Raw genomic sequence first — 18,395 nt, 5'->3', positions numbered from 1 at the left:
TTCCCAGAATTCTTGTGCATGTCTCGGTTTGACTTGTCCTAGGATGAATGTGTTGTCCCAGTTGAAGTAGTGTCTTTTCTCATCCGTATGCAAGGATAATAGTGAGAGTAGGTTATGTCTTTGTGTGGCGAGTTGATGTTCATGTATCCTGGTGGCTAATTTTCTGCTCGTTTGTCCAATGTAGTCTTTGTTACAGTTCTTGCAAGGTATTTTGTAAAATACGTTAGTTTTGCTTGTTGTCTGTGTAAGGTCTTTCAAGTTCATTAGCTGCTGTTTTGGTGTGTTAGTGGGTTTGTGGGCTACCATGATGCCAAGGGGTCTGAGTAGTCTGGCAGTCATTTCCAAGATGTCTTTGATATTGGTGGCTAGGGTTTCTGAATGCGTTTTGTCTGCTTGTTTGGGTTTGTCGCTGAGAAATCGGTGGACTGTGTTCATTGGGTACCCATTCTTTTTGAATACACTGTATAGGTGATTTTCCTCTGCTCTGCATAGTTCCTCTGAGCTGCAGTGTGTGGTGGTGTGTTGAAATAATGTTCTAATGCAGCTTCGTCACGTTCACTAGTATCCTTGCATACAGATGAGGAAGGACATCACTTCGACTGGGACAACACATCCATCCGAGGACAAGCTAAACAGAGACACACACAAGAATTCCTAGAAGCATGGCATTCTAACCGGAACTCTATCAACAAACACTTTTACTTGGATCCCATTTACCACCCCAAGAAAAAGAATGGGAAGTGACATCACCGATGAAAATGACATCACCACAGGAAATGATATTACCAACCCAAGGAAACCCAAACATATAAATAGAAAGCGGGCTACACTACCAGTGCTTCATCCAGAGGCTCACTGAAGATGTTAGCTAGTATGGTGACAAAATATCTGAAAACAAACCTTCCAGCTCAGCAAGCAAACCTACATCCACTACCTTAAGTACTTATTTTCTCCACTCTATTGATGCAGTACTGTGTACACAATCCAAGATGGTGTTTCGCCAGCACCATCCAAAACCATGACTTCACAGACCTTGAGAACAAGGGCATCTGGTGCATACGAACACCACCACCTGCAACTTTCCTTCCAATCCACATACCAGCTTAACTTGGAATCTTTTGCTACCCTTCACTGTTGCTGGCTGAAAACCCTGGAACTCTTCCTAATAACACTGTGGATGTACGTTTACCCAAATGGATTGCACCAGTTCAAAATGGTGTCTCATATTCTCGAGGGCAATTAGAGAGAGGCAACGAAGAAATTGGAGCAGAGACCATATGTTCCCTTGAGCATGCTCCACATTCAAAATGGTCATGGCTGATTTTCAAACTCAACTTCACTTTTCTGCTTGATCTTCATAAGTCTGGATTCCCAGACACCAACCATCTATCTACCTCAGACATTCATTTATGTAATAACTAAGGATCTGTATTTCACTGCAGTAGACAATATTGTAGATTCATAACCCTCTAAGTGAATGTATTTCTTCAGATCATCATTCTAAAGGAATGATGTCTTATCCAGAGACCATGGCTCCGAATTCAAGGATATTCATGCAGTAAACTTACTTTCAGTATCTCCCCTGTCAAGTCCCTTCAGAATATTACTGGTTCAAATGAAGAGTGTGGATAAAAAGAGTATAGATGATGAATGTTTCATTGTACATCCTGTCTTTACATAAAATACAGGCTACGACTTGGTGTTTACAGATAAAGCACTCCATACCTCCAACTCCTACCGTTACTTGATGAATCTTCATGTGCCTCTTGCAGTGAAGTGATGTTCGGAAAGTATCATCACAGAATGGGCACTTAAATGGTCTCAGACTGGTATGAATTACCATGTGCCTTGTTAGGCTCCCATTGGTAGTAAAGGTGGCATCACAAACAGTGCATTTGAAAGCTTTGATACCTTTAAACATATGGAGACATATTTCCAGACATCTATAAATGTTAAATGTTCATTTGAATCAAAACCATTGACAAAATTTAAGCTGGTGTTGATCTTATTATTGCTAATGTCACATTACAGGAGTTAAAAACCAAAATCAAAATCACATAAAATTGTGCAGACCATTCAACCCACCGCACCATTCTAGCACTCTGAAAGAATTCTCCAAATAGGCCCAATTCTCTGCAACTTTGTATATATTCAATTAACCTTCCAAGGTTACTATGAAATAATTTTGACATCTTCTTTTGATACATGTCAGGGTCAGTCATTTTGTCTCAATTTAGTTTCCAAGTGAATAAACCAGTCACTGTTCAGATTGGCAGATATTTCTATTTACTTGACTTTTTTTCAAACGTTTGTACTTCTTATTACATCTGATTCAAACTCAGACAAATTGGGCCCAATTTATGCCTTGCTACCACTCAACTTGCTCCTAAAGCCAGGGTGACCAGAAACATGCAGAAGCCCAACCCTTTTTTAGGTGGACCTCAACATAGTTGACTAGAGTTCCAATTACAAACAGTAACAGATGACATGGGCAAAAGTCGGAAAGAATATACAACCCAAGACTCCAATTCCAATAGCAGTATTTAATGACTCCTTTCTTGCAGTGAAGTAAAACTAGAAGCAAGTCCTATTCGCCTATTTGCCAAGTTCCTCAAGTCGTTTTTGGAAGCTACAAAAAAAATGCTGCACTGCAAGCCAACACTCTCTTCCACACTTGACATTGGAGGGTCAGAGGCTGAGGGGTGATCTTATAGAGGTTTATAAAATCATGAGGGGCATGGATAGGATAAACAGACAAGGTTTTTTTGGGGGGGTTGGGGGAGTCCACAATTAGAGGACATAGGTTCAGGGTGAGAGGGGAAAGATATAAAAGAGACCCAAGGGGCAACCTTTTCACACAGAGGGTGGTACATGTATGGAATGAGCTGCCAGAGGAAATGGTGGAGGCTGATACAATTGCAACATTTAAAAGGCATCTGTATGGGTATATGAATAGGAAGGGTTTAGAGGGATATGTGACAACTGCTGGCAAATGGGACTAGATTACATTGGGATATCTGGTCGGCATGAACGGGCTGGACCGAGAGGGTCTGTTTCCATGCTGCATATCTCTATGACTCTATGACACTTCTAACCCTACCCTTTAAAGGACTGCCACAGGCTCATCAAGATTGGTTGCCCTATGAACTTACTACCTCCCTGATTAATTAAGTGTCTGTAAGGAACTTGATCGGTGCAAGCAGCTCTAATTCTATTAGCTGATGTTAATAAGGCCCAAATCATAAAAATCGGTCTAAGTCTAACTGGCAAGTCTGTTCACCAAATGCTCAATAATTGCATACAAAAATAAAATAAAATGCGCAGAACAGCTAAATTAAACATTAGACTACTTAATAAGAGCCCATGGTGTTGGAGATAGTATGTTAGCATGAATACATGGGCATTTTCAGGATGCAATGTGTAACTGGTAGATTGCCACAGGGATTAACGCTGAGGCCACATATTTATGCTACATATTAATAACGTGGATAAGGAAGTTGAGTGTACTGATGTCACTGGCTGGACAGTATTTTTTATTAGGAGAAAGTGAGGACTGCAGATGCTGGAGGTCAGAGTCAAGTGTGTGATGCTGGAAAAGCACAGCAGGTCAGGTAGTATCCAAGAAGCAGGAGAATCAACGTTTTGGGCAAAAGCCCTTCATCAGGAAGCCCTTCTCCTGATGAAAGGCTTTTGCCCAAAACGTCGATTCTCCTGCTCCTCAGACAGTATTTATTGCCTATCCCTTGTTGCCCTCAAGGTGGTGGTGGTGAGCTGCCTTCTTGAACCTCTGCAGTCTACATACTGTAGGTTAAACCACAATGTCCTTAGGCAGGGAATTGCAGGATTTTGAAAGCTGCTAGTTGACGGTTATTTATTATAATGTGGGAAAATGAGAGGTTATGCACTTTGTCAGCAAGGACAGAGGAGTTGAATGCAGGAAGACTGCAGAAAGCTACAGAATAGGAGGATTGGAGAGTCCTCAACCATGATTAACAAAACCTAGCATCTAAGAGCAGAGGCATTAGGGAAGGCAAATGGAATGTTGGCCCTTATTTCGAAGGGAATGGAGTATAAAGGTAGGGAGGTTTTGATAAAACTGTACAATGCATTAGTCAGACCACAGCTGGAATACTACAAGAGAATCAGAAGACATTAAGAATATAGTCAAGTAAAACAAAATAAAGATAAAGATGATGAGATGGTCATGAAATTAGATTTGTGAGGAACATTAAACAAAATATTTTTCAGAAATATAAAATTTAAAATAAAAAAAAACAGGGCTGTAATGGGAATAGGATCATTAAGAAATAACCCAGATAATACCTGCACAAGTAATGACAGAAAGACAGCAGATAAACTAAATAAATGTTTTGCTTTAGTAAATAGAAGGAAGATAGAAATGGTAGAAATATTATTAAATAAGGGAAAAAAAGAGGCAAGTGTATTTAGAATTTTAAAAATACACATATTCAGTAAATTAAATAAACTCAATAAAACCCAATGTCTGGATTGATTGCATCACGATTTTTAAAAACAATTAGAAAAGAGATAGCTGAATCATTATATCTCATGTTTAATAATTCATCAGAAAAAAGTGCAATGTCATTGCTGCTTGTCAGATGTTGCTCAATCTCTAAAGTGCAGAATACCTTGAAATCTCCCGAAATGATGAAAAGGTGCTATAAACAGAAGTTAATTCTTTTGTTCAATCCACTACCTGTGTGTGTCCGCTGATGAGCTTTCAGAACTCCTGAGGAGACGAAACATCGACTGCACTGGAGGCATTTGAAGGGTTTTTCGCCAGTGTGAGAACGTACATGCTGTTTCAGATGGCTTGATTTCTTGAAACCTTTCGTGCAGAACTCACACCTGGGAATACAGAAAGTGTCATCAAATTCTTTAAAGATCAACACATTGGTTAGTTTCAAGGAATAATTTTCTATAAATAGAATTCTTTCTTCTAGATTTGCAGGAAGGTATAGGGAAAAAAATGAGACATGATTATCTGGTACCGTTCTATCATAGATGAAAGCTAATTTAAGAACTGACATTAGTGACAAAGTAGACAATAAAGGAACTACTGATCCATGAATCAAACCAAGTGAGGAATCAGGCATTGAATGTGGGGGCAGAAAAAAAAACAGCCTGAGTGTCATTGCTTATATATTCCAAACTTGCCCAGAGGCTGCAAAGTTGTGGCCTGAACCTTCTGATTTTCTTTTTTTCTAAAACACCACAAACTAGAAAGCTCATGTGCCATTCAGACACTCAAGTGATGCCCTGGCAAGCTTTTCAGTGCACCATGCCACTTCTCAGCAGAGAAAGATTCTGCCCAGTATGTGGCATGGGCTTTGCATTACTTCACGTGGAGGGCAAGATGAACAGCAATTCATAAAAACAAAACCGAAAACAGATCAAGAGAAGTGCAAATACAAATGCGATCAACAATTCAGGATAAGCATATAGCCAATTGCACTAATTTAAAGTTTAAAATGTTATCAGTCATTTACTAGAAAGTTTGTGTTGCCTTTAATTTACATTTCGCACTTGATGTTCACTGGCTGGTGAAAATTCCTTGGAACAGTGACAGGAGGTGGAAGTGCAACAGGGCAGCAGTCTCTGTCCATTGCTTTGCCAACCATTGATTCCCATCCCAAATCTCGGAATGGGGTCTTTGAGTAAGTTGTCAGCAATGTTTCCGGCATCACAACTTCTACGCTAAAGAAGTAGGACCTACACTGGGCAAATGGCTGGGACACTGTTTTGAAGAAAACATTACCTGGTTATTCTCTCCAAAAATGTGGAATAATTTTAGCATCTTCAATTGCGGGTTTACCGGGAGAAAACCCTGTTCTTTTCAAGGTCATGCAATAGAAATTCCCCTATGCCCACTTGAAGAGAAAGTTAGCAGCTAGCTTTACCGTTTCTTCCGTAAGTGTAATAATGGATTGAAACTTGAGGCACTTATATGATCAATTCTGACCTGAACCCATGTCTCTCTGCAAATGTCTGACGATTGAGCCAGGTTATGATTGACCCGAAATGATGACATTGAAAGTTGAACAGAACAGTATAAAATAAACTAAGACAGAAAGTTCTGCCAACACACACAAAAAAGCTCTCACTGACTCTAACCTGTATGTTCGTCTAACTTGGTCCTCACTGTCGGAATGGAATGTTGAGCGATGGCTTTGAAGATGCAGGTTTCCGGATGACGGCTCATGCAATAAACGGGTCGTCTGTAGAATGTGTACAAACAAAATATGAAAGTCATTTTTAAAAAAAAACTTATGAAAGGTCATCACATCAACTGAAACTAAAACATTGAATTACACTCGTTACTGAATTTTGCAGTTTTCATTACAAAACAAGTGATTTCCAAACTTAGTGAATGGAAATTGTTTTTATTTGTGCCAAAATGCATAGTATTACATCTGTCTCACAATACTGAAGCTGAAAGATTCGACAAAGAAAAGAACACCCTCATACCCAGAGAAGGCAGTGAAAGAAATATAGTAATTAATCAATAAGGAGATTTAGATCATTAACAGAAATATGTTCACTTTATGGCTACAATGTATTGAACAACTAGTTGAAATAATCCGGTCCACAGGTCATTCAGCCTATTACGTCTTCACCAATTCTCTGAACGACCATTATGACTTAGCGCCATCCTCCTCCCAGTTCCCTGTAGCCCTGAACGTTATTTTAACATAAACAAACAATCAAGTGAACCTGCTTCTACCACACTTCCAAGCAGTATATCCTATACACCAACTACTTGGCTGTGAGAAAAAGATTTTGCACATATTGCATTCACTTCAAATCTGTGTCCTCTTATTCTCAATCCTTTTACAAGTGGGAATAGTTTCTCCATTTTTACACTGTCCAGTCTCTTCTTGATTTGAAAATTTCCCTTCAACTGTCTTAGTCATGGTGTGATAGTCATAGAGTCATCTTCTCGCCAAGGAAAAAAAAAGTCTCAACTTCTCCAAACTTTCTTCATAACTGTAGTTTCTCCTCTCTGGAGCCATTCTTCTTCTGCACTCTTTCCAATATATTCTCATCCTGAAGTGTAGTGCCCAAACTGTACACAATACACCAGATGAAGTCTAATTAATGTAGAACACAAGGTGAGCATAACATCCTTGGTGTCGCACTCTAGATTCCTACTAATAAATCCAAAAGGTACTGTATGCTCTACTAACTGTTCTCTCCAAATATCTTGCCATGTGATAATGTTTTTTAACATATACACCCACATTTCTCTGCTCCTACACAACCTTAGAATAGCACCCTTTATTTTATATTGTATCTCCATGTTCTTTCTACTAAGATGTATCACCACACACTTCTAACTGCTAATTAACTGAGCCACTTGCAAATATGCATAAGCAAATCAAGTAAGAGACAGGAATGTGTGACTCAATGGCTGGTGTGGGTAAGTGGATTCTAGTTAGTGGGGCACTCCCACCAGTATTGGGAAGGTGGATCTGTACCATTGGGACAGGCTTCACCTAAACAATAGAGAAGAATGATCAATTTCAGGAAACCAGGAAATAGAAAATAGCTTGGGCAGAAATGAGAAATGATTAAGGCGAGAGGTCACTTATGGGAAGCTCACTGACACTAACCACACAGCACAATGAACCATAACGGAAAAAAAATGGGAGCTCATCAGAAAGGTATAGTAATAATCACAGCAGATTTTCATCTATCTCTGGCCTGCAAAGGTACAGTAGGTGAAGACCTCATCACAATTTTCAGGATAGTTTCTTACCACAGCATGTTCTGCAGCCATCGAGGAAGATATACTAGACATAACATGCAATGAGATGAAACTAACGAACAATCTTACAATAAAGGTACCCTGACTATAATGGGAATGAATTTTACATTCAGCTTGACGGAGAATGAACTGAACTCCCGAGGCATTTTCAAAAATGGGGGCAATGGTTAGATTAGATTACATTACATTACAGAGTGGAAACAGGCCCTTCGGCCCAACATGTCCACACCGACCCGCCGAAGCGCAACCCACCCAGACCCATTCCCCTACATTTACCTCTGTCCCTAACACTACAGGCAATTTAGCATGGCCAATTCACCTGACCTGCACATCTTTGGACTGTGGGAGGAAACCGGAGCACCCGGAGGAAACCCACGCAGACACGGGGAGAATGTGCAAACTCCACACAGTCAGTCGCCTGAGGCGGGAATTGAACCCGGGTCTCAGGCGCTGTGAGGCAGCAATGCTAACCACTGTGCCACCGTGCCGATGATCACGGTGATGAGCACACAAAGCTGAGGTGGCTTTAGTGAATTGGAAAATTAGGTTAAAGCATATGGTAAAAGTATCTATTTTTGCAAAGACAGGTGACAGGTCAGAAGCTTGGACAGAATGCAAGAAAAAAAGCAAAGAATGACCAAAATAATAATATGGAGGGGAAATTTTGAGTGTGTGAAAGAATGCTGAGACAGCAAGCTGACAAGTGCTGTGTCCTGATGGATTTCAGCCTAGGGTCTTTCAAAAAAAATGGCAAGTTAGATTGTTGATACAACACTGCTTTACCTACAGCATGTGGATTTCAGCAGTTCAAGGCGGCACCTCATCACCATGTTCTCAAGGGCAACTGGAGATGGGCAATAAATGCTGGCCAGCCAGTGATGCCCATGTCCCACAAGAAAATAAAACAAATTGGGTTTAAATTTCCAAAACTTTCTAGATTCAGGGAAAGTCTCATTCGATTGGAAGACAGCAAAAATAAGTCTTTCATTCAACAATGGAGGAAGACCAGGAGAAAGAAACTTTAGGCCACAGTTGGCTTAACATCTGTCATAGGAAATGTATTAAAAATTATTGCTAAACAAATTATAGCAAGCCACTCAGATAATTCAAGGTAACCAAGGAGAGTCAACATGGTTTTGTGAAAGGGAAATCAACTTGACCAATCTATTGGATGTAATATGTTTGAGGAAATAATGTGCTATGTTGTTAAAAGGGAGCCAGTGGATTTTGTTCATGGATTACTGGATAGCATATTGGCATGGTCACAAGAATATTGGTTAATAGGAAGTAACACGTAGATATAAATGGATTTTGTTTTGATGGGAAAGATGTGACAAGAGGTGTACCATAGAAATTCATGCTGAAACTTTAAATGTTTACAATTTACATAAATAACTTTGATGAAGGAATGGAAGATACGGTTACATAACTTGCTGATAGCACAAAGAAAATAGGAAAGTAAGTTGTGAAAAGGGCAAAATAAAGATATGGATAGGTTAAATGCATAGGTAAAGACCCTGGCAAATGGAGTACAATGTGAAAAAATGCGCAATTGACAGCTTTAGCAAGAGGAATAAACAGAAGCATATTATCTAAATGGTGTGAGATTGCAGAGTTTTGAAATGCAGAGAAATTTGAGTGTCCGAGTGCAAGAGTTGCAAAAGGCCAGTAAGCAGGTACGTCAAGTAAATAGGATAGCCAATGGAATGTTGTCATTTAATCATGAGAGAACTGATTGTAAGGAAGAGGTGGTGCATAAATTACACAGGGCACTGGTGAGACTACATCTGGAAAATGTGTGCAGTTTTAGTCACTATATTTAAAGAAGGATGTAAATGCATTGGAAGCAGTTCAAAAAAGTTTACAAGACTAATACCTGGAATAGGTAGATTAGCTTTATGAGGAAAGATTGGATAGGTTAAGCTTGTATCTGCTGGAGTTTCGAACAGTTGGAGACAACTTGACTGAAATTCAAAGATCCTAAACAGAGTAAACATAAACATCGAGAGAATGTCTATTCTTATGGGAGAATCTGGAACGAAGAGTCCTTGTTTAAAAAAGAAAGGGTGGCTCATTTCAATCAAATGAGGCAAAATCCCTTCTCAAAGAGTATCTCGAGTGTTCGGAACTCTTTCGGAAAAAGTAATGGAGGTAGTGTCATTAAGTATTTTTAAGGCAGAAATTGGTAGTTCCCTATTGAACAAGGTGATAAATGTTACCAGGGTAGACGGGAATGTGGATTTGAGGTTACGACCAACTCAGCCATGATTTTATGAAACGATGGAGCAGGCTGGAGTCTACTTCAGCCCTTGTTTGTCTGCACATCAGCTGCTACTTATCTGTGCACTCAGATGTATGATCCATGATTGGCCACCAAATCTTGAATAAGCTCTTCCATCCCTACCTTCTACTGAACCAATAATGACTCACAGCATGTTCACCATCAGCACTCAAAAGTCAAAATTTAATTTGAGCTTTCTTTTCAAAATAAAGCTGAATTAAACCAATTGCATTCTATTGTTTCAATTTGAATATAATAGTGGGATTGGTGCAACGAGACTGAAAAGAGAACTGTAAAGAGTACTCTTGGTAATATTAGAGAGAAACATCAGATAACTGTCCGTATCAAACACTTTACTTAACTCCAAACACAATTTAGGAACAAAGAAACAGAAGCAGGCTACTCAGTCCTTCATGTTTGCAATGCCATATTCGACACTGCTGATCATTACCTATATCATTTAACCACCTAACCTCTATACCTGTGGATACCCTTATCCCACAAAAAAGTCTCCAAGTATACCAGCATCTTCTAATGGAACTATCAGATTTGTTCCAACTTGTTTGGAAAAGTGTTTTCTAACTTTACTTCTAAATGGTCTAACTTTAATTCTTGGATTACATCTGCTCCTTTTCAGTAGCCTCATCAGCATTTCAACCACATCACTAAGATGTCCAACTTATCCAGAATGAAACTGGTCACTCTTCCACATTTTAGCCTGAATGTGACGTATTTGCAGGTAGTTATATAGGATAGAATGCAGGACATGTGTGTATTAAATAATTATCCAGATGACAGATTCTACAGGCTGAATGACCATCTGTACCATTACGTTTCCATGATCAGAAGAAAAGTTCAACATTATGATTGTTGTAGATCATAATGGGTATTTAAAATACTATATTGTAGATACTAAAATCTTTAGTGGGCCCATTTTAGATTGTGTTTTTATACAGTTGATTTCCAATTTCATAAATTAACCTTTCATATAATAGTCAGCTCTCAAAGTTAAGTTCAAAAGATTGACCAAGAAGCATATCTTGAAGAATTTAGTGTAAAAAATCAATTATTTAATACTCACCACATTAATGCTGTCTGTGGTTGGCACATGAAGTAGACTTTGCTGATGGTAACTGGGAGTTAGAGCTTGTGACTCCAGGCTACTGGAGTCCTGTAACTGTTGCACAGCTGTAAACTGACCCTGTTGGCCAAAGCTATCAGCGATAGTGAAACCTAGTTAAAAATAAAATCAATAAATTCATTTGTTTGACTCATTCAAAATTGATATTTAAATGACATTGTGGAATAATTATTTGTCAAGTTGTTAAGTGATAGCTGTGTATGCTTCTCTATCCTGTTACTCTTTTAAAAAATGCAATGACACCATAACTAGCCACAAGAGAACCATCAAATCCAATAAAATAAAACATTACAATTCACAAAAAACACCAGTCATTTCATAAACATGATCTAAACGCACGTTATAAATTGGAGTCTTGAAGTTACTTCCTGCTTATGAGTTCTGTTAATCTAATTTTGACATCTTTACGCATTACTGATTCCTTTCTTCTCACCACTGGCAGCTGTGTTTTAGCTGTCATGGTCTCAAACACTAGAATTTCCATAGTAAATCTCTCTACTGATCTCTACGCCTATCGCTGATGAATAGTTTTGTCACCTTCCTCAGTCACTTCCTGTCTAATAATATTGCTCTAAAGCAGAGCACACATATTATTATGTTTGAGGAGATATCTAATACAAAATTAGATGACACAAAAGGTAGGAAAGTATGTTGTGAAGAAAAAAAGTAAGTGCAGGTGGATATAGATACATTGAGTGAGTGTACAAAAACCTAACAGAGGGCAATGTGGGAAAAATGTGAAGTTATTCACTTGAATAGGAAGGAGGAAAAAAAAGATAATTTAAACAGAAGACGACTGCAGATTTCTGACATGCAACAGAATTTGGGTGTTCAGGTGCCAAGAACACTGAACATAGAACAGTACAACACTGGTACAGGCCCTTCAGCCCATCATATCTGCACCATCACAATGCCATTCTAAACTAATGCACCATAAACTGGTAGATGGGATATGAATCACAGTTAGTATGCATACAACACGTAGTCAACACTAACATGGCACTTTCCTTCACTATCAGAGAAATCAAACATGAAAGTAAGAATCAAACAAAGAACTATGGATGTTGGAAATCTGAAACAAAAATATAAATTACTGGAGATACTCAACAGGTTTGGCAGCATCTGTGGAGAGTAAACAAAGTTGATATTGAGTCTGCTGACCATCTTCAGATTGGATAGCATCTAGGAACAAGTGGCGTATATGCTGATAACATGGGTAGTGGGAAAAAGCAGTGAGCAGATAGGTGGGTAGGACACTAGACAGGAGACAGCAGTCTCCTCCACACTATGGAGACAAAACACAGACTGGGTGACTGCTTTGTGGAACACCAAGCTTCCATTTGCCTATCACTTCTAGGCATCACTATGTTCCCATGCCAACATTTCTGTCTCAGGCCTGCTGCAGTTCTCCAACAAGACTCAGCTCAAGCTAGAGAAACTTAGTAGCCTTCCTGACCCAACCGAGTTCAATAATTTTAGAGTCTGAACACTTCATTCCATGTCTTGTACCCATCCCTACACCTGAGGTTCTGTTATGATTTAGATTGCTTTCAGTACAGCCATCCCATTTTCATACATTCATAGTTCCCATTATCCCACCTATCTAGTCTTTTTTTTTCTTCCCTGGCTTACAATCAGCTATCCTTTTGTCTGCCTAACATTTATTTTGTTTCTTTTCTCTCCCTCTCTGGGCTCCATCTCAACTATCCACTCATTCTTGTCAACAGTGTAATACCACTTTTCCTAGATGCTGTCAATTCTGAAGGGGGTGGGTGGGTGGGGTGGAGCTCACTGGACTCAAAACGTAAACTGTTTTTCTCTCTGCACAGATGCTGCCAGATGTGCTGAGTTTCTCCAGCAATTTGTTTTTCTGAAAAATGTTATTGCTTCAGTGTTATGAAGGTATAACGGGGTACTGTACCTTTAAGAGAACTGAAAAGCTAGCAAGGATTTAGAGAAGCACAAAGAGTCCGGAACAAGGTAACAATGTAACATTTGGTCGAAATAGCTAAGAGCTGTGTTGCCAGGATACAAAAACAAATTTGAATTTGGCCAGTTTAAATTATGCCCCAAGATACAAAACTTAATATTTTGACAATATTAAAACCAATGAAATGACCTGATGTTTTGTGGTATAAATATCGGACATTTTGAACAGTTACCCAGAGCGGCAAAGAGCAGCGAGCACCAACAACTAGAGAAACTGCTTGCAGAAAGATCTGCTCACTTAAAGGTACCTTATCTATCAAAGACCTGTGAAACAGAATCCCTAAGATGAAGAAAAGACAGAGGAAAATCTACAGAGGCCACTCGGCAAAGCTGGCTAGTTTGAAACGTGATTAGATTTTTTTATAAATCGTAATCAGGAGTTTTATAGGACCAGTATTGTACAGGGAAAGGCAAAAGGTAAGTTTAAGAGAACGGAGTTGTAAATATTTGTCAGTTAATATTCTCCGTTAGACTTTAAATAGTGATTTTGGGGACAGTTCTTTGCCTCTCGAATTTTAACAGATTACAGCACAGGGTGAATCTTTTTTGTATTGCGGCTTAAATTTGCAGAGGGGTTTACCACATGTCATAACATTCAGTTATGCAAGGCATTAATGAGACCACATCTTGAATGCTGTGTGAAGTTTTGCTGTCCTAATTTAAGAAAGTATGTAAATGATTTGAAGGGAATTCAGATGTACTGTACTAGATTAATACCTAGACTAAGTAGATCATTTCATGAGGGAAGTGTAGATAGGATTTTGAATGGTGAGGGGTGATCTGATTGAAGTATTTAAGATACTGGATGATCTTGCTGAGATGGATGTGGAAAGGATGTTTCCTGTTCTGTTAAATCCAGAACTAGGGGACACTATTTAATAATAGAGGCCACCCTTTTAAGTCAGAGAGGAGATTTTGTTTTCCTCACATGAGGGTTGTGCAACTTTGGAACTCTCTACCTCCAGAGGGCAGTGGAAACTGTCACTGAATTTTTTTTTAAGGCTGAGGTGGATACAGTCTCACCAGATAGGCAAATCAAAAGGTGGAAATGTGGAATTCAAAGCATGACAGATCAAGAATGATCTTAATGAATGGCGGAGCAAACCGGATGGCCGAGCTCTCCACTTTTGTTCCTATTTCAAACATCTGTAATTCCTTGGCATGTTAAACAGTCTCAGAAGCTGGTTTAATTAACTTAAGAAATTGGGATACTGTATTGGAAAATAAAACTACACCAATAAAGACATGGAAAATGATAAACCACTCCAATTCTGCAAAGCCTGAAATAATATTTTGAAGTTGCAACATTAGAAATGAATCATTTATATTCATTTTTATGATGTTCCCATTCCTGACTAGGTCAGCATTTACTGCCTTTCCCTAATTGCCTTCAAGAAAGTGTTGTCCTGTCTTTTAAACTTAGCTGAGTGGCTTACTAGTCCATTTTGGAATAGTAATTAAAGCCAACCATATTAGTATAGACTAGACCAGAATGAGTAAGGATGACAGAATTTCTCCCCTTAAAAACATTCAAGTTTTTGCAATAATCTGATAGTTTCATGGTCACTGATGCTTGTACTAGTCTTTTATTCCAGATTTATTTAACTAACAGAATTTAAATTCCCTAGCTGCCATGATGGAATTTAAACTCATGTTTCTATCATTAGTCTAGGCATCTGGTTTACTGATCCAGTAACAAAACCATTGTGCTACAATTCCAAATTAATACAAAAAGCCCCTTAGTACACAGGAAAAACAATGACAATACAGAAAACTAAAACCCCAAATGATGCAGCACTTGAACAATTGTGAAATGATGACCATGGTCCTCACGACTGACTCTGACAGTTAAGCCTATTTTTAAACTGCTCAATTCAAGGTTACAATGCAGTATAGATTGTTTCATCAGAACCATGAACTAGCATCCCCTTCGTTGTTGGGTTGAAGGAGGGGTGTAGTTCAAGGCATGCTAACCAAAAACAATGTGCAGTATAACTTTGTTCAATGTTTTAATTCACATTTAAATCAAAGCACACATTTCCAACAATTACTAGAGGAATTCAAATAAAGTTCCAATTATTGACCACCAAATTGATCTTAACTACAACCTTGGGCCAGGCTCTGTTGATCAAACGTCTGCTGTGTTATAGTTTGTTGATCAAACTGGCTGATATTCTGCTGTGTTGTCACAAAGGCATCTAGAATAGGAAAATAAATACCAAACAAAACAATCAATTTGATATTGTTTGTGAAGGCAGATCAAAGTAAAAAAAAATTCAAGAATATGTATTACATAGAACTTATGGCATAGATACAACTATTTGGTCCAGTTGGACTAAGCTGGTGTTTACGTTCCATTTGAGTTCTGCCCACCCTTTGTCATCTCACCGTATCTATACATTCATCTCCTTCTTTATCCTTCAGGTACTTAACTTTCTTCTTCAAATGCATCTCTTCATGTTGTGTGGATCTCACAATACAGCATTTGAATACAGCCTTAGTCGTTGCATTGTTTATGCAGAAAAAGCTACCGTTATATGTAGTACCAATGAATATGTTCAACTATATCAAGGTGGGATGTTGATAAAAACAAAAATACCTTTAATTAAATGTAAATAAGGTTTTGTAATAAAGCAGTTGTAAATGGGATAGTTATTGTATGATAATTATATTATTATTCTTTAAAGTTATTTAAACTAAGTAGAAATAGATGTAAAAGTATTTAAAATTACTTTAAATGATTGGAAAAGCTGTAGGCACATTGATCTTTGTTTCCACATTCTCAATTTATGCTCATCATGTTAAGTTATTTTGGTGCACTGTTTAGTAAAATTTACATATTACTTTATTTGATAACTTTTTTTTGTGGCGTATTGGCAAAGCACTTTTGAACTCCATTTGTGTGCACCAGAGATGAGAAGGAATCAAAATTACGCCTGATATTTTCACATCAGAATTCCAAAGCTCCAAGGAGAAAATGAAAAGCATTTCCCAAAAACTAAATGAAAATAACAAATCAGTCAACCTAGGATATTTTTGCACCTCTCAACCAGCAGCAAAATCAGATCTAGAAAGACATGTCAGTGTGGATAGATCTAGTAGGCAGAGTAGAGCCACATGTCAAGCATAAGCATGGGCATGGACCAGTTTAAACTAAGTATTTGTTTCAATTCTATAAATTCAGGCTAACTTGCAAATGTGGATTCGTTGCTGCTGAAGGAAGGTAATGCCGGGAAGACTAAAAATACCAGCTTAAAAGAGTTAATATTTTCTCATCCAGAAACTAGGTGTCAAGGGATTGCGAAGGACATGGAATTACTGTCAATGCTTCTCTGATTAACCATTGTATAATGTGATTCAAACAGAAATGAGGAGGAGCATGTCAGTCTCTCCATCACCATCTAGTGGTATGGATTGGTACAAATTAACGTCCTGAGCCAATTTAATAGACAGGCTCAAATGTTTGATAATATTGGGACTTGACATACATACATCACAATGGAGAGAGAAAAGGAGGGTTATGGGATGGAGAACAAAGCCAGACAGACAGCAAAATATATAATTTCAGAACTGTTGTGAGAACTACTTCAATTCAGTTTTGATTGGCTTTTGCTGTAATGTCGTAATTATTGCATAGAATGTCTGCCACTTTTTACACTCCATATGAGTTTTCTCCTAATTAGCTCTATCAGCCTGTCCTTTTTCCTCCTTCCTCTTTTTCTACCCAGCATTCCCTTAAGAGAATGTACACTATTCTTTCCAACTGCTCCACATGATTGTGAGTTCCACATTCTCACCACTGGCTGATTAAGGGATATTGGATTTCTTATTGACTATGTATTAACAGGGTATTGTGCTACGTTAAAATTTAGATAGACTATATAGTTGCTGAAAAGTATATTTTCATTAAATAATTAACAACAGATATCAATGATTCAAGTCTACCAAATAAACAGAAGCTAAATTACACTTGAAACTTTTGAAACCTTAAAATTATAATAAACTTTTATTTTAATAAAATGAGCAAAAGGAATATTATATATTTACAGTGATGAAGTTTGACTAATCTGATTGAGTTTTTTCATAAGGTAATGGAGAAGGCAGTTGATGCTTTGCAAATGTTTTTTTCAAAATGGATTTGATCAAGTACACATATCAGGTTTTAAGCAAAATTGAGGTCCATGTGGTAAAAGGGACAATAATAGCATGGACACTGCATATGATGGGCTGAAGAACTAAAGTGATTGATGATATTCGACAGCTGCATGACCTTGAAGGAGTCCTGCAGACATTCCTTTACTAACCGAGGATGGCAACAGCAACTTGTTTGTGTTCTGTAGCTGTTTCCATACTGTTTGTTAAACTGTATAAGAAACAGAGTTTCATTCCGAGCATTGGAGTTCGCCTCAGGCCAGGATCACAAACAGAGCCAGGAACAAACCGAAGCCTCCTGACAGCTGTCGATCAAGGGATCCCCGACGGGCAGCAGGGAGTGAGACTGGTTGCTTTTTCTCCTTTCCTTTCCATTTGTTACTCTTATCATCACATTTAAGCAAATTGTGGTTGTCGAGTCTTCTCTTAATTATATTTAACTGAATCCAAAAGAATTGCTTGGATATACCCTATGATCCAAGACAGACACAAAATTGGCTGAGGGACTGAAAATAAAGTTGGAACGAATGGCTGTTGTTCAGATTAGAGTGGGAGGCATTTGGTGTTGTTTCCCCATGGTCCAGCACAAAAGCACCTCCTGTCATTTATATTCAATAATGACTTGAATTTGAGGATCATAGCAATTTCAAAATTAGTAGAAGACACAAATGCCAAGGTGGAGATGGTCAAGTGCTTCAAGCTCCTGAGAGTAAATATCACCACAAATCTCTCCCAGTCCATCCACATGGTTGCTACAGTCAAGAAAGCACACCCAATGCATGTACTTCCGCAGAAGGCTAAAATAATTCAACATGTCGATAATAAATCTTACCAATTTTTATAGATGCACCATAGAAAGCATCCTATCCAGATGCATCACAGCTTGGTATGGCAACTGCTCTGCCCAAGATTGCAAGAAATTACGAAAAGAGTTGTGAATGCAGCCCAATGTATTACACAAACCAGCCTCCCTTCCACTAACTCAGTCTTTATTTCTCTCTGCCTGGGTAAAGCAGCTAACATAATCAAAGACCCCTCCCACT

General features: G+C 38.4%; 1 protein-coding gene across 3 annotated transcripts in view; it reads right to left on the bottom strand.

Annotated features, from left to right (window-relative positions):
- Positions 1-18,395, bottom strand: part of znf236 (zinc finger protein 236) — a 159,325-nt gene that overhangs the window by 59,919 nt on the left and 81,011 nt on the right. For all 3 annotated transcript variants that reach the window (XM_043688634.2, XM_087986227.1, XM_087986228.1), the window contains 5 exons: positions 15,309-15,398; positions 11,152-11,303; positions 6,136-6,239; positions 4,718-4,869; positions 1,726-1,911 (listed from right to left, as the gene is read on the bottom strand). In XM_043688634.2, coding sequence (XP_043544569.2) covers positions 1,726-1,911; positions 4,718-4,869; positions 6,136-6,239; positions 11,152-11,303; positions 15,309-15,398 — 684 coding nt within the window. The remainder of the gene's footprint in view (positions 1-1,725; positions 1,912-4,717; positions 4,870-6,135; positions 6,240-11,151; positions 11,304-15,308; positions 15,399-18,395) is intronic.

The sequence above is a fragment of the Chiloscyllium plagiosum genome, unplaced genomic scaffold (assembly GCF_037043375.1).
Source record: "Chiloscyllium plagiosum isolate Xiang-an unplaced genomic scaffold, Cpla_swu_hap1 HiC_scaffold_4, whole genome shotgun sequence".
Taxonomy (NCBI): Eukaryota; Metazoa; Chordata; class Chondrichthyes; order Orectolobiformes; family Hemiscylliidae; genus Chiloscyllium; species Chiloscyllium plagiosum.
The sequence above is the reverse complement of the archived record's forward strand: the minus strand, read 5'-3'. Positions and strand labels throughout refer to the sequence as shown.